We start from the raw sequence: 21,520 nt of genomic DNA, 5'->3' as shown, positions 1-21,520 counted from the left end.
AGACCACCGGTATAGAAAACGGTTTTGGAGGTGGTTCCTGGATACAACCCTTAGGGCATTTCTAACTCATCCTCTAGAAATAGCGGAGTATCCGGCGAAGTAAACCCTTAAAGAAGTATTTTTGCTCCACTAACTTTTCACCAGACCTAACCATTACCTTATATATAGCAGAGTATTTTTTTTCATTTGCATTTCATTTTCAGTAATTGAAACACATTTATTTGCTTCTTTATTTCATTCAACGACATTTTGATACATTGGAGTACATAATTCACCAATTCTTCTCTACGAAAGCAAGACCAAAAAAATAAGAACCACAATTTGACACTTTAAAAAATATCCAACTTCCATAATTGCTCCCACTAGTTGGATTAATATCTTCTCTATGTCTTCATTGTTGATACTCTCTATTACCTTCTCGAGTTTGCACACTTCTTTCTTCTTTGATTCCAAAGAATATGACGTTGCTTCATCTAGTCTCATCTCTAGCCTCTATTCTACCAACGAGTGCACGAGTATCTATGAATTCCACGATATCAATAGATAGATGTAATCTTCTTCCTAATACCAAAACTGGTATCCATCTTACAAACAAATTTGAGAAAACAATGAGCTACCAAAATTGTGTTGGCGAGCGGTGAACAACTGAATCAAAAGAAGCACATATCCCCATCTTTTTTGCACTTGAAGAACACCCATCTAGGCACCACCTGCCGTGGGAGGTCATTACACTTATGACCGGCAAAGGTGAGCCAATGAGCCGCTAGGCCAGTGCCGAGCCCGGGTGTGTCTTTGCCGGCGAACCGCCGAAGAGAGAGATTCAAGCGGCTAGAGGCGGAGTCATTACATGCATGTGGCGCGGAGACGTTGCCGGGGCTATGCGGTCTGGTACCCATCTGATCGATGTCAAGGTGCAGTAGCCGGCCTCCGGAAGCGCCAGATCTGGCGGCAGCGGCGACAGGCGCAGATCTAGCGGTTGTGCGCCGGCAACAGGTCACAGAGGCACAAATCTTGGTGGTCAAGAACCATGGCGGAGCCTACAGAGCGTCCACGGTGGCAGGCAGTGGCCGGCGGGGGGTGGGAGGCGCTGCGCCAGCATAGATGCGGCGCGGGAGTTGGGCGGGGGAGCCAGAGGAGGAGAGGAGATTTTTTACTCGGACGCCGAGCTACGGAGTAAATATAGGGAGGCGTGGCGCGTGGCTGAAGATAATTTATCCTCCACTAGCGCCGATTGGGGATCGGCTAGGTGCCGGTTAGGAAAGTAAAACCAAATTTTCACTCCTCTAACTGGTTACAGAGGATCGGTTAGAGATGCCCTTGGACCATGTCATACACAATATCTAACCAATGTTGCGCATGCGTGCCGGGCATAACTCGAATCTCAGTCCGTTTTATACATTAGAATGGGCCTCATCAAATGGAAATCAAGGCATGCATACTCAGCTGATACTGGTGTGAGATACCTTTGGACACTTTTATTTCTGTGAAACAAGAGGGGTTTGTTCCGGTCGATTTCCATTAGAGAAACTGCCAGCAGTTTTGGCATAGTCTTACTCAAGGTGAAGCCAAGGTCACAAACCTTTTTTTGTCTCGAAAATATTTGAATATATTGCTAGAAGCCGTTCCTGTTGGTTGAATAAAAACTAAGGTATCTTCTCCAAGCGTCTGTGTCAGATATGATCATGCACTTCCGCACAACACACATCATACAGAGCGAGTGCTTCATCCCTCTTGATCGACACATCATGAGAGTTGTAACAGTCCGGTGAAGCACCGGCAGCGCCCGGTCCATCGACTCCTTTCTCCCATTGGTTATCGACGTGCCAACCGCAGGGATCAGCTCGGCCGCCGCCTCTATAAAGAATGATCCTATATCTATTTTTTCCTTGGCAAAGCAAGGGTGTTATGCTGGCAACAAATAAACGCGTGGCTGTTCACTTGTTGCATGACTAACAATTTAATCTGGACCTCTGTATTTCGGGTCTAATGCTACTTGTAAGCAAAGTATTTTGGCTTGTTGTGTGACGCCTTCCAATGTGTTTGAAGGGAGAGAGAAGGATTGGCGAAATATGATGGATGTATTATTGAGCCTCGAGGGCGAGTATATATTGAGTACAAGATTTGGAAGGCAAGACGCCTCTCCTAGAGATAAGGTATAAGACGGATTAGAAATCCTAGATTACCAAACACATGTATCCCAAATATTCTCTAACATCCCCCCGGAGTCGTAGCGGTAGCGTTGCGAACAACAGGAGCATCGCAGACGGTCAGACTGGAGAGAATACCAGCCGACGGGTTGACATCCCCCCCCCCCGCCCCCCGCGCGTAGTCGTAGCGGGAGTGTCGTGGACGGTGTCGCGTCGCGGACGCGTTGACTGTAGAGGAAGCCAACGAGCTGCTCAAGCGAGGTGATAGCCCTTTGTGCCTATGTCTAGGTAGCGAGAGCGTAGGGCGGTGTAGCCGTGGTCGAGGTAGCCGTGCGAAGAACACCATGGTCGATGTCGTGTCGGGGAGGCCAGTGTCGAGGAACTCGCCGGGAAGCCACGGTCACAAGGAGGCGCCGAGTCAGTCATGGGTGCAGTGGTGTCGAGGTAGAAGTCGGAGACGTCCTCCAATGCAATTAGAATTGGTGCGTGATCATGCATGGCTTCCTCGGCACTTGGGCGGATCTATCCCCAAGCGCTGCGGCCGGAAGGGGCGACGCAACGGCAACCCGTTGCTCGATCGGTGGAAGGGTGCGTTGAACTCGAGGATGATCTTCACGGGACGGGGCCAATGTTGCCCACGGTTGTCAGAGTATATGAAGTGGTCGGGTAGATGACGACGACGCTGGCGACGGGCTTGTGTTGGACAAAGACGAAGGGGGTGGACCGGTGGCGGCTATGGGGGTAGTAGCAGCGGCGGCCGAAGAAGCGCGGCGGTGGCAGCCTAATGGCGGCGGCGGTGCTCAAAGTACGTGAGGAACCTTGACAGCATGACGAAGACCGGTGATGATGGTGGTGTTCCCATTCCAGGGGAGGCGGTGTGGCGCAAACTATAAAAATTCGATGTGCGGTGACGGCGGAGTGGACCACCGGTCTCGGCGCTACGTCCTAAAGGGGCGACGCGGCAGCGGCAGGCGGGCGAGTCGGGGCAACGGCGGCGACCGTGGGACGCGGCGCTACAACCCGAAGGGGCGGCGCAGCAGCGCAACACTGGTCGATGCAACCGCGAGGACGGCCTCAAGGGGCGGCGCGGCGCTACTATACTTTCTTTTGAGCTCTTAGAATTTAGTTCTTAGTTCGAAGCAAAAAATGGATGCTAAATATCATTTCTCCGGTTTGCAGCTGCAAATCTGCCATGGCACAGCCATAATACAGTTTAATTGATCATACTTAGGGTTTAATTGATCATGTTGGTTCCGTAGTGGTTTCTTTAATAGAAATCGGAGGGGAAACCCTCTTTTGCTAAAAAAATATGCTTAGAGTTTCCCCCTTTTATGATCACTATACAATCAGAATACGTGCTTCGTGTCATAATAACACTGCTCCACCCATCAAGCTAAACAAGCTTAGTTGTTCAAATAATTATCTGATATTATTAAAACAGAGTTGTTTAATTGGTCAGCTAAATGTTCCAAAATTAGTTTCGAAGATGCATGTTCGCCGCTCGGGTGTGTATCTCTACAGGGGTCCTACGGATTCTGGGTCGTCCCAGGCCCCGATTCCCCTCTGTTCTGCTGCGCGCTTCCGATCTCTACTCGCCCCCAGCCGCCTGCCTCGCCGGTGCGACTTGCCGTCCCCGGACGGCATGAATCTAGGAGGAGATGCCGGACTAACAGGAGGCCAGGAGCCGCTCGTCCAACAGCGTCACCGCTGCCCGAGCGCGCCGCCGTGCCTACCTTCCCAGTCCGTTTAGGGCTCAGGCGTGTAGCACCCAGCAAGCCAACCCGATTTATATTGAGATACGTCCTCAACACTCAGCAGCCACTCCTCATCACCCATTTTTAATTGATTCATTACTCATTAGGCAGGATTGTCATTAGGGTTTGTTGTGTGCTCAGTGCTACCTACACTTAATGGTTCAGATGTATTTCGGTAATCTTTAGTACCTCTAAAGTTCACAGGGTTTTCAAAATTCCGGCCCTCGGAACAGACACTAGTCATTTTGGATTGTTGGTCGTAGTGACATTGACCCAGATTACTACTGCAAGCCAGGTTTGTTAACAATTTTACTTGTCTTTCATAGTCATTCGATATAATATCCAATTATTCACGTCGATTAGTTGCAAAAAATAAGTGCTAGACAAACTTCTTCATTCAGATTTTGGACGGTCTCTTACTGCAGTTACAATTCTGCATACTTATCCTAGTAAGCTCACAAGGAAATGATTGATTCACTACATCTATGCTTGCTTTGTCATATTTGTTGTCAATATTATTTTAGGGTGGACCACCCTGTTTCTAAATACTGGAACCGTAGACATGAGTGAATAGTATTTCTCTATGTGATCTCTTCCATCATGTGTGGGCAACGAACACCGCATTCTATAGAAAGAAAGTGTCATTTCCAGCTTTTACATAGGTTTCGATCTTTTACATGGAATACAATCTGCCTACTTGCTTTGTGTCGCACTACCAACACTCCACCCTTGAAGCTAAACATTATGCCACTCATAATTTCTTAGTTTATTTGTTCAAATATGAATTTCATATGATTCTAATGTTCCTACTTCAGTTTTGAAATGTGTGCCTGCCTGTTATAGAGACATAAGGGTTTGTATTTCTGTGTGTAGTCTGGTCAGCACGATTGGGGAGGTGAACTTTGCATATGGAGGGGTTTAGAGGGAGAAACTCTCCAAGTTGAATCCACAATGCATTCCATAGATAATCTGACTACTTTTTATGTTTTCATGAATCTCAAATTCTGAACAACATCATAATGATTATGAGCTTGCACGCATGAAAAGAATAAAGCAGAACAATACCATGGCTGTCAAAGTTGGCATTAAGGGACTAAAATCATGTCTGGATGCAATGCAATGCAAACGCTCTCCACCTACAGATTCATGCTCAGAATATGATCCTAACAGTGATTCTGAGCTAGAGGGAGACCTAAGTCAATGTAGCTCCCTAGTGGAGGAGTCAGAGGAAGATGCCCTATCTTATTCACCCATCAAGGTACTTGCTCTAACTTTCCAAGGTTACATTGCTCACATATATCTTGCAACTGATGCTTTGCATTGCTTCTACTTTGTTGAACTGCCATTAGCTTAGTTTACACATCGTGTATGTGAATACGCGCTGCCTATCCATTTTCAGTACATATTCCATCTGTCATCATACCATATTTATACATTAAAATGTTGTTCTTGTGTATCAGACGTTCAGAAGGAAGAGGGCGATTGCTGATCGTGGAGGAGCACAAACAAAGTATTTGGAAAAGGTAGTGGCACCTGATAAATCAAATAGCCCATTAGGTGTAGTTGCAATATCACCTGACCCACAAAACACCCCAACTCTAGTAGACTCTAGCCCTACTACACTGGTCATTTCTGATGCCCCAACTCAGCAGACCCCAAGTGCTGCAAACAGTATGATTATGCCAGTTGACATAGCACCAGCTGTACGGCGCAAAACCCCCATTCCAGCAAAGAGTACACCAAATCCAGTTGCCAAATCCCTTTTCGAACCAGAGAGAGCCCCAATTACAGCAAATAAGACCCCTATTCCATTTCTTCCCAGTTTAGAAGACGAAGCTTATGTTGTTGTCAGGAACTTTGTGCCCATCTTTCCTTCATGGAAAGATTATACCGCAGACACAGAACAATTTCCAGTCTTCCTCTGCAAATTACGCGTAAGTAATGTACTAATGTTATTCATGGTCATTACTGCATATGTTTCTGCTGACAGAAGACACAAGATTTTATTCGTTTAAATAGGCGAGGAGCAAACTGGATTGTGATGATGAGAAAGGGTTGGTTGCGCTTTTCAAGCACTCGTTGATGAAGTATCGTTCCTACCTGAGGCAAGCGCACTTCGATGGCAAGCCTCTGAACAAAATTTCTGTAAAGTCTCCGGTGCAACATTTATCCGACGGTGACTTGAATAATCTTGTTACACATTGGTCTCAGCTACAGCGTAAGGTACTGTCTATGATATCACATCACAATTTGAACTACATTTCTGCATTTGCCTTAATATCTCACTTGTACGAAAACTGTTAGCAGAAGAACATTCATTCTCAAGGGACCACAGAATCTCGCAACTATAGTGCACACTGCATTACTCTTGTGAGTACCTCTTGCGCTGTGTGACCATACTTACTTTCATAGCTGTTTGATTATGTAGCATCACTGCACATGTTAGCCTCGTAATCGTCCATTTGGTGGACATTATAAGATCCATATGGACTCTTACATAAATTTAGAATCAACCCAATGATTTTGAAGAGGTTTAGCTCTGCAGTCCTCTTGTAATTAAGGACTGAATGTGGTCTATCACTGTACTTATATTAACAGCTACTCCCTCCGTCCCATAATATAAGAACGTTTTGTACAGTACACCAGTGTTCAAAACACTCTTGTACTATGGGAAGAGGGATTGGTTCATTTTGTAGCATTCTTCATCTTATCTCCCTCACCCACCATTTACTAAAAAAGATTAGATGTATATTTAATCTTACCAACAAGTAGAATACACAGACAATGCCAGTGCAGAAGTGTAGCCCATTCGTCTTGTCAGTACATTTTGTCCTGTAACGCTTGTACTTCCAGGGATTTATAGTTGATTATGTAGTATCAGTCTGGATCTTATCTTCATTATCCTCTATCCCTTCCAGTATTATCATATCTATAATTACTCTCTACAAAATGTAGAGTACAGGCAATGCTTATGAAGAAGATTTTGTGCTGAAATTCTTGAGTTATCCTTCCCTTGACATGGAGAAGGGCATTATAAAGCCGGTGTTAGCTATTAATGTAAGCTAGTCCTTCTAAAGCCTTTATCCTCAACTGCTGTTTAATTTGCTCATACTCCCTATCGTTTACTGCTGTTTAGTTTGCTGTTTCTACCAAAATACATGTTTGCAAGAACCGTAAGTTCTAAGTTTTACTTGTAAAACCAAATTCCTTATTCATACCATGCACATTACTTAATACTCCCTATATGTATGCTTGTTTTTGTGGATCTATAATCCAGTGTGTGGTGAAGCAGCCCACGTTTGCACCTTGTCATCTCCTGTTTTATATTACTAATGTGGCTGATGATATGAACAACATGCCATGCACATTATCCAAAATAGATACAATGATTTTCTTTGCCCTTCATCTATGCTTGTTATGTTGACATGGTAATCTAGTAGTGTGGTGAAGCTCCCCGCATTATGAACAATGCCAAATTATGCTATTGATATTTTGAACTTACTTTTTATTTTCTAATTTGAAATTGGATAAAATTGACAGCACAGTTATCATCTTTGTTTATACACGTGCAAAACCTGTCATCTCTATGCTTTGTTTCAGGGTGATATGCCTGATGGTATGCACAAGTCTGCTGAAGGCTATGAGACAAACCCAACATATATTGCAGCAAAGAAGGCAAAACATCTTGAAGATAGCGAGACAACCCCAAAGACTTGTCCTGATGCAGTGTTCAAGTTACTTGAGACTAACAGTCAGACAAGCTCACAGAATTCGTTGTCTGAATCAGTTTGACTTCTTCAGTCCCAAGTTCTAGCAGAAAGGCATTCTGCAACTCAACTTCGACTTGAAGTCCTATCTCTAAGAAAGATTGTAGAGAACACCAATGAGATTCTCATCGCTAAACGGCTACACCTGGAAGCTATGACCGACATGCTAGGCCGGTCTCACAGCCTTGCTCAGCAGTTCCTACGCAAGGCTAACCTTTCTTGAACTGTCTTGGAAGTGGTCTCGGTTCAGTATTATTTTGTTATGTTGCAATGGTGCCCAGTTTTTGTAATCTGCTTCTTCGTTGTGGTTTATGATCACTGGTGGTGAACTTTGATGCCCAGTGGATGTAATATACCTTAACTTCTCTATTGTATAGTGTAGGTTTGTTCTTAGTACTATGCCATAATTTCTTTATTGTATAGAGTAGGTTTGTTCTTAATTCCTACTAGTTTTGAAAAAAAATCAGATGTAGTCGACCGGGCCGAAACATTTGACTCTAACGGGCCAGGTTTTTAGCGGGCCACAATTGGGCCGGCCTGCATCTATCTTGAGCCCGAATGATTGGGGCCTTCACACATTGCGCCAGGCCCAAACTTACGCCGGCCTATATTTTAGTTGGGCCTTTTGTCGACCCAGCGCTTAGTTTGGCCCAGGTAGCATTGGGCCATTAACAGGCTGAATATTGTACTGTCCTGTTACGTCCGAGATGAAACCACGGGCCTTTAGCAGACCAAAATGCATGTTGGCCCTCAATTTTCACTAGTCGTCGACGGGCCTTCAGCAGGACGAAATGTAGTTCGGGCCTTTTTGGGCCCAGCTAGCTAACGGGCCGTTACCAGGCCGAAACATATCTCGGGTCTTAGTTGGCCCACTGATATCATGGGCCTTTAAGAGGCCGAAAGCTTAGTACAGGCATCAACGGGCCGAATTACGCGACATGTCTTTAACAGGCCCAAAGTCATGTTGGGCTTAACTGTTGCCACCTTTAGCACGGGCCGTTAGTGGGCCTGATGTCCCGTCGGACCATATATGGCCCATGGGTAGCACAAGCCATTCATAGGCTGAAAGACACACCGGGCTGAAATTGGCCCATGTCTACATCAGGCCTCTAACAGGCCGAAAGTCACTGGGCTGTAGTTGGGCCCAAATATTCAGCAAACAATTAATGGGCCAGATCTGGCTTCGGGACGCAAATGGACCCAAATATTGGGCGAACAATTAACGGGCCAGATCTGGCTTCGGGCCGTAAACGGGGCCAAATATTAGGCGAAAAATTAACGGACCAGATCTGGCTTCGGGCTGTAAATGGGCCTCTATTAAGGAGGTCGTTATTGGGCTAGCCCACTAGTACCTGATTAAGTACTACGGGCCTTTGACTGGGCCGGCCTTTTTAACCTATATGGACCTCTGTTGGGCCGAGCCACGTGTCGACGTATCATAGGCATGTCCCCTCCAGTGGACGGGCGACATATGGCCCACTGACGAGCTGACAGGTGTTCCCTTCGGCCAATCAGAATTTTACACGTGGAAATTTCCCATTGGTCAGGGCTGTTAACGGGTTATCGGATCCAAAATCCGACCTGATAGCTTAACGGCGTTCCGTTACGGTGGATGCCACGTGTCGGTCACCCTTGACGAAAGCACTTCTGTGACGCGCGATTTATCGTCATGGAAGTGGACACTTCCGTGATGATAATTTTGGTAATGTCATGGAACACTTCTATGACAGCACATGTATGACTATCTTGATTCTGTCATAAAATCGTCATGGATGTACATACATGACAGAAAACGCGACCTACTGTGACAAACACGTATCATCACAGAAGTGTATTTTTTTGTAGTGTATGGAGCAAAAAGAGAGGAAGAACAAGAAGGAGAACACCAAGAACTCCAAGATCTAGATCCAAGGGGTTCCCCTCACATAGAGGAGAAAACGATTGGTGGAAATATGGATCTAGATCTCCTCTCTCTTTTCGCCAAAACTAGCAAGAATCCATGGAGGGATTGAGAGATAGCAAGCTCCAAGAGGTCAACCATGGTGGGGGAAAAAAGCTTGCAAGAGGATTAAGGTTGAAGGTGGAAGAAGGGGGTGTACATACCCCCAAGGAAAATGTGGCTGTTGCACACAGCCACCAACCCGGGCACCTGGACAAAAGGGCACCTAGACACCCAACAGAGAAAAACGACATACAACCCCGGGCACCCGGACATACAAGTAAAGCAACAGGGCAGGGGGACCGGGCACCCGGGGTAGGCCGAGAGGGGCTACTGGGATTGGCCAGGCACCTGGGGGCCCCAAACCCCGGGCATTTGCACCAGGCAGGGAGGGACGAGGAGGTGGTGGGGAGGGGTCGGGCACCCAGGGCCCCAAACCCCGCGTACCCGCACCGGACAGAGAAAGTGGAGAGGAAGTGAGGGAGCGGCCTGGATGACCCCGAGCACCCGGGGGTACGAGACCCCGGGCACCCAGACCCATTAGGGAGGTGTCTAAGGAGGGGCTCGGGTGACCCCGGGAACCCGGGGGTCAAGGACCCCGGACACCCGTAGTAGGTAGAGAGAGCGGGACCGGTAAAATTGAAATGGTCACAACTTTTGCAAACGAACTCCGAATTTGATGAAACCAAGTTTGTTGGAATGCTAAAGACAAGGTCTAACACAATCTAGATAGAAATATCAATAAATAGCAATTGAGAAAATACCCAAAATAAAATGGTGAGAACCCTTTCTCAAATAAGACCGGTAAAAACTCCAACACCGAAATGCAAAAGAAGATGCATAGGAAATCAGTTTTAGATTTACTAGAGCTTGTCATGAAGGTAACCACAAGATCTAAAACCTCAAAAATAGAAAATCCTAACAAGAATCAAGAAATATGATGCCAAGGATGCAAAGGTTTGAGCTCTCTTCGAATGATACGAATAAGCTACTCACTCGAGAGCCCTCTTGATAGTACAGCTATCGATCCTATAATTCGGTCTCCCAAATAACACCATTTGGCCGGTAAAATAGAAAACATATCAAAGGACAAACCTTTGCGTTGAGCATACTCCATTTGAGATAGATGATGAAGATCTTGACCTCCTCAACTTGTACCACCTTTCTTGATTGCGTTAGCTTGATGAAGACTAGTAGATTGCTGCCCCATACTCCACTATGCGTGAGCCACTCCATGGCACATCTTCACAAGTCCATTGTCACCATAATGGACGGCCAGCATCAAGGATGTGATCTCTTCATGATGCTCCACTAGAACTTACACACCGCAATCTTGATGATGATCACCATTTGATGTCATCCTCTCCATGGGTTGTATGATACCTTCCTCTTGACGCAAGCCCATGGAAACGTACCTAACCCCACATAGAACTCTCACGTAGACCATGGGTTAGTTCAAAAAGCGTAATGGACAATGCTTATCATACCATGGGATCACTTGATCCCTCTTGGTACATCTTGCACGCTTTGTGAGTTGATCAACTTGATTCACTCTTTGTACATAGTCTTGATCAACCTTGAATCTTTCCAACTCTCTTCATTTGGATGATGTCTTGAAGGTAAACATGAATTATCAGACAATCTTCTTCTTCAAGACATGCTTGCAATAAGCTCAACACTCACATGACCAACCTTTGGATAATTCCTTAATAGCACCTTGATCAACTTATAAAATCCTAGAAACCAACACATGGACTTCAAGAAATACCTATGGACAAATACCTCAAATATAACTCAATGCAACCATTAGTCCATATAGAATGTCATCAATTACCAAAACCACACATGAGGGCACCACATGTCCTTTCAGATGATAAATGTGAAAGCAGCTAGTGAAATCACAAAGTTTGAATATGATTTGAGCTACAGTACATGTGTACGTTTTCATTGTATACACTTGGTTTGAGTCACTGGGCCTTAATTTTCTCCGGACCATCAATCTCACGCGTTTGATGATAGTGGTACCTTATTCACCTATTGACTTGTTATTCTGGTCTGGGTTTGGAATATCCTCTGCCATGGAGCTGCGAGAAAAGGTCCATAGTTTCCTATAACTTGGTAAGCAAAATAAAAAATTGATAATAGGAATAGATGGCATCAAATATTAACACAATCCAATGAACTACCTAGTACGGTATACCTACTAGTGCGTACGATACAAAGAGAGGTGCATCACATGAAAAATGTCAAAGCAGGTAGCAAACTCTCAAAATTTGAATATCATTTGAGCTACGGTCCATGTGTACATTTTCATTGTACACACTAGGCTGTAGTTATTAGATCTGTGAGGGCCACCCAATAATTCTTACTAACCAACTATTGTATTACCCATTTGGATTATTTTACCTACAGTTGATGTCTTTTATGCATGTTGACACTTTTTGGTACAAGGAATGTAAACACCTAGCCGCCGCCGGCCAGAACAATTGGTCGCTGCATAGTCAAAGTGAACCGTGAACAAGTTTAGCAAATTGAGAATATTAGTTTTGTGCAGTCCATACACGTTAACTAATTTAATCAATAACACGTTCTTTGATAGGGTCCAAGAATCACCCATCAAACTCGGTCACACGCCAGAAACAAGCATGTATGCACATGCATGAACCTGAGGCTTAACCACCCCAAGGTGGAGTCATGCCGCACGCTTTAGAAAGTTCTTTCCAAAAGTTTGTGCAGTCGGATTTACCGATTCAACATCTCAAGATGGAAATAGTGTTCAAACACGCATTATGCATTGTATACCAGAACAATATGACCGATGTCTGCTACTTGGTTAATAGAGTTGCTTTTCCCTTAGAATTTAATTAGCTAGTTCATCTCGTCTTGTTGTGTGTGTAACCGTGTATGAAATTATAGACAATTAACATGCATACACCAATGCACGTCTAGACGTTAAGAGCTAAGCCTAGATTGCATAGGTAACAATTATAGTGACCCAAGGGCGGTTCTGGGCGCGTGCCCATACATAGGCGGTGATTGGGAAGGTGTACAGGATGGGGTGTCTTCTTCATCTCTTGGCATAGTGTCTTCACCTATGGGGGTGGCCTCTAAACGGGCTTTGCAACAGGCTCATTTTGGCTACTTTGACAGCAATTGGCTCAGTGGTAGACCACATTATCCCCAAAAATGCTGTTTCAAAGTGCCCAGATCCAGACTGCTTACATATGACAACCCTTCCACACTCACAAGTCTCGTTCACGTCGGTCTGGAGTTTAACTTGGAACCACTTCCTCCACATGTGAAAGTGAAGCTCGACGTTGAGGAAGCACTCACAGAGATTAATAAAGCACGCGATGTGCAAGCTAGAGTCGGGAGTGAGGTGGTGCATTTGCAGGCATTAAAATTGGAGAATACCATAGTAAAAGAAATGGATTGGGTAACTAAGACCACAGAGGAAGAAAGGGATGAAGCTAACCCGTTTGTAATCCTACGACTTGGGCACGTTCTCCGCGAAGACGCAACTGTTCGCCATCTTGATCACCAATGAATAGGTAATTGCGACCGTAGGTTGCAAGAAGCAGCCGATGTTAACAAGATGCAACAACATAGTGCCAGTGATGGTGCATGGCATCTATTAGCCCTTGGTCAATAACGACACCTTCTCCTTGGCCTTGGCAGTTGTGGTGCTTTTCCCATGCCGGCGATCTTGTCGTCCCTCATCGGATGATTGGACTTGGGAGCCATGGAGCAGCGGTGCAGCAGAGCATGGAGTAGGTGCGCGAGGAAGAAGAAGAGGAAAAGGGGCTGGCACATAAAGGCTTTCCTTCGTTAATCCCCTCTTTGTAAGTGAATGGACGGAGGAACGGCGGCAGCAAAGCCCCTCCACGTGGTAGGAAATCCCTTCACATCCCCATTAATACCTCTTAAAGTGCATGAGGATCTAGGGGTTGTTGTTAATTCTCGAGGAGATCAAGGCACACACCGCCATGAGATGGGATGTGGCCTAGCTGGGGCCTCCACATGTCATTTTGAGCGGTTGTGAGGCTGTGCACATGGGCCGGATTGTCTGGGTGAAGAGACCAACCAATCTGATTGAGAGCAAATCGGGTCCAACAATTTAACTAGTATTACGCGAGAATACGTTGATTGGAAGTCAGTTGTGCCTAAATACCAATGTGCATGTCAGCTATCTTCACAAAAAGTCAAGACCGGAGTGGTTCATCCAAATTCGGGAGCAGTCCGGCTATAGGTGATTGACGACGTACTGTTAAGGGAGCTTCGAAGAACCAATTTGAACCTTGGCAAGTGAGAAGGTAGTGTTTTAGATCAGTGCCGATGAGGAGTTTGCCAAGCTTGAAGACTGGTCCAGGGGCTACTTATGGTGTTATAGCCTAGTGGTACCTCACCTTATAATTTCTGGTCCAAGTAGGTTGGTCTGAGGCCTCCTAGATCAATTTTCACCCCAGGCCATCTTGCCGGTCCAAGGGCCCTGTAGAAGGAACCCTCTGAAGGCCTTATTATCCAAGACAAGGAAGCCAGAGTGATGCAAGACTCCCCTCCATAGATGTAGCCGGCTAGGTCGTGTAACCCTATGGTCCACAGTATCTTAAACATAAGCCAGGGCGGAGCTAATCGATAGACACAATTACAATCTCTCAATTCAACAACAACAATCACAATATACATGAGCATGAGTATGTTTTTCCTCGCAAGGAGGGCCCGAACCTATATAAACATGTCTCATGTTTCTCCTCGATCTATTGACCATGCCGGGATACCCTACCGAGTTATCTACCCTAATCAGCGTTGACACTATGGGAAACAATGTTTTTTTACCCGTATAAAAGTGATTGACATGGCTGTAATAGTGAAACATGAAAGTGAAGTTTTGTATATTTGAACTTCTTTCAATTACATATGGCCCGAAGCACATATTTCTTATCATCAAATTTGATGTTCTTCCTTCAAGAAATAAAAGAGCACACTCTAATTACCTTTGCTTAGGATTTCAGCACAATTTGACTACCTGCCATATGCACAAAAAGGGTTTCTACATAGCTAGCTTGTCAAAATTGTTACACTATTAATTAGTGATCAAGAATAATCCTAAATCTTCTCCAGGGCTTGGAGAATATCATCCCTGAGATCCTCAAACTTCTCAATCCCAAAGCTAAACCTCACCAAGTTGTCCTTGATCCCATTCTTGGCCTTCTCCTCATCACTCTTCCCCCTGATAAATACACAATCCATGCAATATAAGTCAAAATGTCGACCATAAATATATATAGTGTGAATCATCCTCTAAGATGCAAACGAGAGGAACCCTAGAGCGCCACGTACCAGAAGGACATGACTGCCGGCTGCTGCACGAGGCTCTCACACCCGCCAAGTGAGGTTGCGATGAAGGGTATCTCCAATGCGTCGATGAACCTCATGACGCCATGCAGGTCGGATGCCACCTCAAAGCTGATGACGCCACCGCAACCGGTCATTTGGCTCTTGGCGATGTGGTGCCATGGGCTGCTGATGAGTCCAGGGTAGTACACCCGCTCAATCTTGGGATGGTTCTCGAGCAAGCGCGCCATGCGCAATGTAGTGTGGTTTTGTGTTTCCACGCGAAGTGCCATCGTCTTGAGGCCGCGTATGATCATGTAGGCTGCGTCCTGCAGTAATTCAGTTCCAATGCAAGTGGCAAGCTTTCTAGTTTCTTGAATAAGAATGAGTGTTAACATATGCACCACAATTAGTATATACTACATACCGGACTAATGGCACCGCCGAGGTCGTGATTCCACGCACGTATCCTAGAGATGAGCGCATCCGAGCCGCTGATGCATCCTGCAATGACCTGAAATGGAATAACATGATGAGAAGTCTTAAACTATATAGACACTACTAGTGACCATGGAAGTAGAGGAGCAAAATGGCAGTGTAATTGTACGATCTACGAAAATACATGTGATCTAGTGTAGGTACTCACGTCGTGATGGCCGGCAATGTACTTTGTGGCAGAGTGCACGACGATATCGGCCCCGATGGTGAGTGGCTTCTGATTCATGGGCGAGGCAAGGGTGCTGTCGATGCACACCAGAGCCCCTTTGCGGTGACACAGCTCCGCGACGAGCTTAATGTCGATGCACTTGAGGTGGGGGTTTGTCGGACAGTCAGTGTAGAAGAGTGTCACCTGCATCATGGCCAAGCATCCCAAGAGTCAGAAAAAATTAACATACATGCATATGGATCCCTTGATTATATATGTGTTATGGAAATTAACTTACGTCGCCCTGGTCAAGAACGTCCTTGAGCGTCTCCATGTCATTCAGCTCGATGAATGTCACCTTGATGCCCATCTTTGAGAGCTTGTCGCCGATGAAGGCGCGCGCCTCGCTGTAGCACTCGGTCGTGGTCACCACGTGGCCGGCGCCGGGCGGTACGAGCGCGAGCAGCGTGGCGACGATGGCGTTCATGCCTGAGGATGTGACAAGCGTCGACTCGGCCCTCTCCAGCGCGCTGATCTTGTCCTCCAGGACCTTCACAGTGGGGTTGCCGTAGCGGCCGTACTCGAAGCTGTGGCGCCGGCCTTCCTTGAACGCGATGAGGTCGTGCGAGCTCTTGAACCAGTGCGTCGTGCCGCTCACGATAGGTGTCGCGATTGAGTCTGTGTCCATGGCGCCGTTCTTCCCCATCTTCTCCCCGGCGTGAACTGCCAGGGTCTCGTCTGAGAGAGTAGCATCCCGCTTCGGAGCCGTGGCGGCAGCAATGACACCGGGGTCATCCTGCTGCTCGGTGCCAGGGAGGGTGGCATCAAGGACCGCCTCCGGCCTCAAAGCGGTGACGCGCTTTGAAGAACGGCGAGCACGGAGCAGGCGGCGCTGCTCGGTGGGCGAAGCCTCGGTGGGCGAAGCCTTGTTGACGAGAGGAGACGACGACCGCGCCATGAATTACTAGGGCGATCGAGGAAGAGTCGTGAGAACAGGTGGAATCGAAGAAATTGGCGAAGCTCAGATAGGATGAATGAACAAGTTAGGCAGAGCTGCTCGTTTGTGTTCTTCCTACCTGTATACGTTGGCGTTCATATATACTGGCCGATCAGTCTGGCTCTGTGCGCGTCTACGTGTCTGCCTACATATAATATCGTCCCACTACCACATGCCACATGTGACATGCATCCTAAGTCTAAGCCGCGTGGTAATTAAGATGTACTCCTAGTGGATCCATGATTAATCTATTCAATAAGGCATGTGATTTGTTCCTCAAAAAAAAAAGCATGTGATTTGTTAAGTGCAACGTGCCAGTTGGATTAAGAAATACTGGCCTGGGCCAGGACGAATCTAAGCAAACTAGATGAGGTCAAACCTGCGTGTTTACATCTACAAAGCCGTACTGTGATCCATGATACGCGCTGGAGAGGACCTCATTAAACAAAGTTGGGTTTGTTTGGCTTTCGCGGATACCTTGCTAGATTTGAGGGAACAAACAAAACCAGTGCAGTAGGATCTATAAGGAAGTAACAGCGGCGCATCAAATGGAAACCTAGGCATGAGACCACCGGTATAGAAAACGGTTTTGGAGGTGGTTCCTGGATACAACCCTTAGGGCATTTCTAACTCATCCTCTAGAAATAGCGGAGTATCCGGCGAAGTAAACCCTTAAAGAAGTATTTTTGCTCCACTAACTTTTCACCAGACCTAACCATTACCTTATATATAGCAGAGTATTTTTTTTCATTTGCATTTCATTTTCAGTAATTGAAACACATTTATTTGCTTCTTTATTTCATTCAACGACATTTTGATACATTGGAGTACATAATTCACCAATTCTTCTCTACGAAAGCAAGACCAAAAAAATAAGAACCACAATTTGACACTTTAAAAAATATCCAACTTCCATAATTGCTCCCACTAGTTGGATTAATATCTTCTCTATGTCTTCATTGTTGATACTCTCTATTACCTTCTCGAGTTTGCACACTTCTTTCTTCTTTGATTCCAAAGAATATGACGTTGCTTCATCTAGTCTCATCTCTAGCCTCTATTCTACCAACGAGTGCACGAGTATCTATGAATTCCACGATATCAATAGATAGATGTAATCTTCTTCCTAATACCAAAACTGGTATCCATCTTACAAACAAATTTGAGAAAACAATGAGCTACCAAAATTGTGTTGGCGAGCGGTGAACAACTGAATCAAAAGAAGCACATATCCCCATCTTTTTTGCACTTGAAGAACACCCATCTAGGCACCACCTGCCGTGGGAGGTCATTACACTTATGACCGGCAAAGGTGAGCCAACGAGCCGCTAGGCCAGCGCCGAGCCCGGGTGTGTCTTTGCCGGCGAACCGCCGAAGAGAGAGATTCAAGCGGCTAGAGGCGGAGTCATTACATGCATGTGGCGCGGAGACGTTGCCGGGGCTATGCGGTCTGGTACCCATCTGATCGATGTCAAGGTGCAGTAGCCGGCCTCCGGAAGCGCCAGATCTGGCGGCAGCGGCGACAGGCGCAGATCTAGCGGTTGTGCGCCGGCAACAGGTCGCAGAGGCACAAATCTTGGTGGTCAAGAACCATGGCGGAGCCTACAGAGCGTCCACGGTGGCAGGCAGTGGCCGGCGGGGGGTGGGAGGCGCGGCGCCAGCATAGATGCGGCGCGGGAGTTGGGCGGGGGAGCCAGAGGAGGAGAGGAGATTTTTTACTCGGACGCCGAGCTACGGAGTAAATATAGGGAGGCGTGGCGCGTGGCTGAAGATAATTTATCCTCCACTAGCGCCGATTGGGGATCGGCTAGGTGCCGGTTAGGGAAGTAAAACCAATTTTTCACTCCTCTAACCGGTTATAGAGGATCGGTTAGAGATGCCCTTGGACCATGTCATACACAATATCTAACCAATGTTGCGCATGCGTGCCGGGCATAACTCGAATCTCAGTCCGTTTTATACATTAGAATGGGCCTCATCAAATGGAAATCAAGGCATGCATACTCAGCTGATACTGGTGTGAGATACCTTTGGACACTTTTATTTCTGTGAAACAAGAGGGGTTTGTTCCGGTCGATTTCCATTAGAGAAACTGCCAGCGGTTTTGGCATAGTCTTACTCAAGGTGAAGCCAAGGTCACAAACCTTTTTTTGTCTCGAAAATATTTGAATATATTGCTAGAAGCCGTTCCTGTTGGTTGAATAAAAACTAAGGTATCTTCTCCAAGCGTCTGTGTCAGATATGATCATGCACTTCCGCACAACACACATCATACAGAGCGAGTGCTTCATCCCTCTTGATCGACACATCATGAGAGTTGTAACAGTCCGGTGAAGCACCGGCAGCGCCCGGTCCATCGACTCCTTTCTCCCATTGGTTATCGACGTGCCAACCGCAGGGATCAGCTCGGCCGCCGCCTCTATAAAGAATGATCCTATATCTATTTTTTCCTTGGCAAAGCAAGGGTGTTATGCTGGCAACAAATAAACGCGTGGCTGTTCACTTGTTGCATGACTAACAATTTAATCTGGACCTCTGTATTTCGGGTCTAATGCTACTTGTAAGCAAAGTATTTTGGCTTGTTGTGTGACGCCTTCCAATGTGTTTGAAGGGAGAGAGAAGGATTGGCGAAATATGATGGATGTATTATTGAGCCTCGAGGGCGAGTATATATTGAGTACAAGATTTGGAAGGCAAGACGCCTCTCCTAGAGATAAGGTATAAGACGGATTAGAAATCCTAGATTACCAAACACATGTATCCCAAATATTCTCTAACATCCCCCCGGAGTCGTAGCGGTAGCGTTGCGAACAACAGGAGCATCGCAGACGGTCAGACTGGAGAGAATACCAGCCGACGGGTTGACATCCCCCCCCCCGCCCCCGCGCGTAGTCGTAGCGGGAGTGTCGTGGACGGTGTCGCGTCGCGGACGCGTTGACTGTAGAGGAAGCCAACGAGCTGCTCAAGCGAGGTGATAGCCCTTTGTGCCTATGTCTAGGTAGCGAGAGCGTAGGGCGGTGTAGCCGTGGTCGAGGTAGCCGTGCGAAGAACACCATGGTCGATGTCGTGTCGGGGAGGCCAGTGTCGAGGAACTCGCCGGGAAGCCACGGTCACAAGGAGGCGCCGAGTCAGTCATGGGTGCAGTGGTGTCGAGGTAGAAGTCGGAGACGTCCTCCAATGCAATTAGAATTGGTGCGTGATCATGCATGGCTTCCTCGGCACTTGGGCGAATCTATCCCCAAGCACTGCGGCCGGAAGGGGCGACGCAACGGCAACCCGTTGCTCGATCGGTGGAAGGGTGCGTTGAACTCGAGGATGATCTTCACGGGACGGGGCCAATGTTGCCCACGGTTGTCAGAGTATATGAAGTGGTCGGGTAGATGACGGCGACGCTGGCGACGGGCTTGTGTTGGACAAAGACGAAGGGGGTGGACCGGTGGCGGCTATGGGGGTAGTAGCAGCGGCGGCCGAAGAAGCGCGGCGGTGGCAGCCTAATGGCGGCGGCGGTGCTCAAAGTACGTGAGGAATCTTGACAGCATGACGAAGACCGGTGATGATGGTGGTGTTCCCATTCCAGGGGAGGCGGTGTGGCGCAAACTATAAAAATTCGATGTGCGGTGATGGCGGAGTGGACCACCGGTCTCGGCGCTACGTCCTAAAGGGGCGACGCGGCAGCGGCAGGCGGGCGAGTCGGGGCGACGGCGGCGACCGTGGGACGCGGCGCTACAACCCGAAGGGGCGGCGCAGCAGCGCAACACTGGTCGATGCAACCGCGAGGACGGCCTCAAGGGGCGGCGCGGCGCTACTATACTTTCTTTTGAGCTCTTAGAATTTAGTTCTTAGTTCGAAGCAAACAATGGATGCTAAATATCATTTCTCCGGTTTGCAGCTGCAAATCTGCCATGGCACAGCCATAATACAGTTTAATTGATCATACTTAGGATTTAATTGATCATGTTGGTTCCGTAGTGGTTTCTTTAATAGAAATCGGAGGGGAAACCCTCTTTTGCTAAAAAAATATGCTTAGAGTTTCCCCCTTTTATGATCACTATACAATCAGAATACGTGCTTCGTGTCATAATAACACTGCTCCACCCATCAAGCTAAACAAGCTTAGTTGTTCAAATAATTATCTGATATTATTAAAACAGAGTTGTTTAATTGGTCAGCTAAATGTTCCTAAATTAGTTTCGAAGATGCATGTTCGCCGCTCGGGTGTGTATCTCTACAGGGGTCCTACGGATTCTGGGTCGTCCCAGGCCCCGATTCCCCTCTGTTCTGCTGCGCGCTTCCGATCTCTACTCGCCCCCAGCCGCCTGCCTCGCCGGTGCGACTTGCCGTCCCCGGACGGCATGAATCTAGGAGGAGATGCCGGACTAACAGGAGGCCAGGAGCCGCTCGTCCAACAGCGTCACCGCTGCCCGAGCGCGCCGCGGTGCCTACCTTCCCAGTCCGTTTAGGGCTCAGGCGTGTAGCACCCAGCAAGCCAACCCGATTTATATTGAGATACGTCCTCAACACTCAGCAGCCACTCCTCATCACCCATTTTTAATTGATTCATTACTCATTAGGCAGGATTGTCATTAGGGTTTGTTGTGTGCTCAGTGCTACCTACACTTAATGGTTCAGATGTATTTCGGTAATCTTTAGTACCTCTAAAGTTCACAGGGTTTTCAAAATTCCGGCCCTCGGAACAGACACTAGTCATTTTTGGATTGTTGGTCGTAGTGACATTGACCCAGATTACTACTGCAAGCCAGGTTTGTTAACAATTTTACTTGTCTTTCATAGTCATTCGATATAATATCCAATTATTCACGTCGATTAGTTGCAAAAAATAAGTGCTAGACAAACTTCTTCATTCAGATTTTGGACGGTCTCTTACTGCAGTTACAATTCTGCATACTTATCCTAGTAAGCTCACAAGGAAATGATT

The 21,520-nt window shown here is 46.9% G+C and overlaps 1 protein-coding gene across 1 annotated transcript; it reads right to left on the bottom strand.

Annotated features, from left to right (window-relative positions):
- Positions 1-14,530: 14,530 nt before the first annotated feature.
- Positions 14,531-16,635, bottom strand: LOC123040261 (probable cystathionine gamma-synthase 2). Its single transcript, XM_044463152.1, has 5 exons — positions 15,886-16,635; positions 15,588-15,791; positions 15,369-15,455; positions 14,948-15,270; positions 14,531-14,837 (listed from the first exon to the last, which is right to left on the bottom strand). The coding sequence occupies exons 1-5, from the start codon at positions 16,543-16,545 to the stop codon at positions 14,714-14,716; spliced, it is 1,398 nt and encodes a 465-aa protein (XP_044319087.1). The 5' UTR covers positions 16,546-16,635; the 3' UTR covers positions 14,531-14,713.
- Positions 16,636-21,520: the final 4,885 nt, after the last annotated feature.

This window comes from Triticum aestivum, chromosome 2B, assembly GCF_018294505.1.
Source record: "Triticum aestivum cultivar Chinese Spring chromosome 2B, IWGSC CS RefSeq v2.1, whole genome shotgun sequence".
NCBI lineage: Eukaryota > Viridiplantae > Streptophyta > Magnoliopsida > Poales > Poaceae > Triticum > Triticum aestivum.
This window is presented reverse-complemented; position numbering and strand designations above follow the sequence as displayed.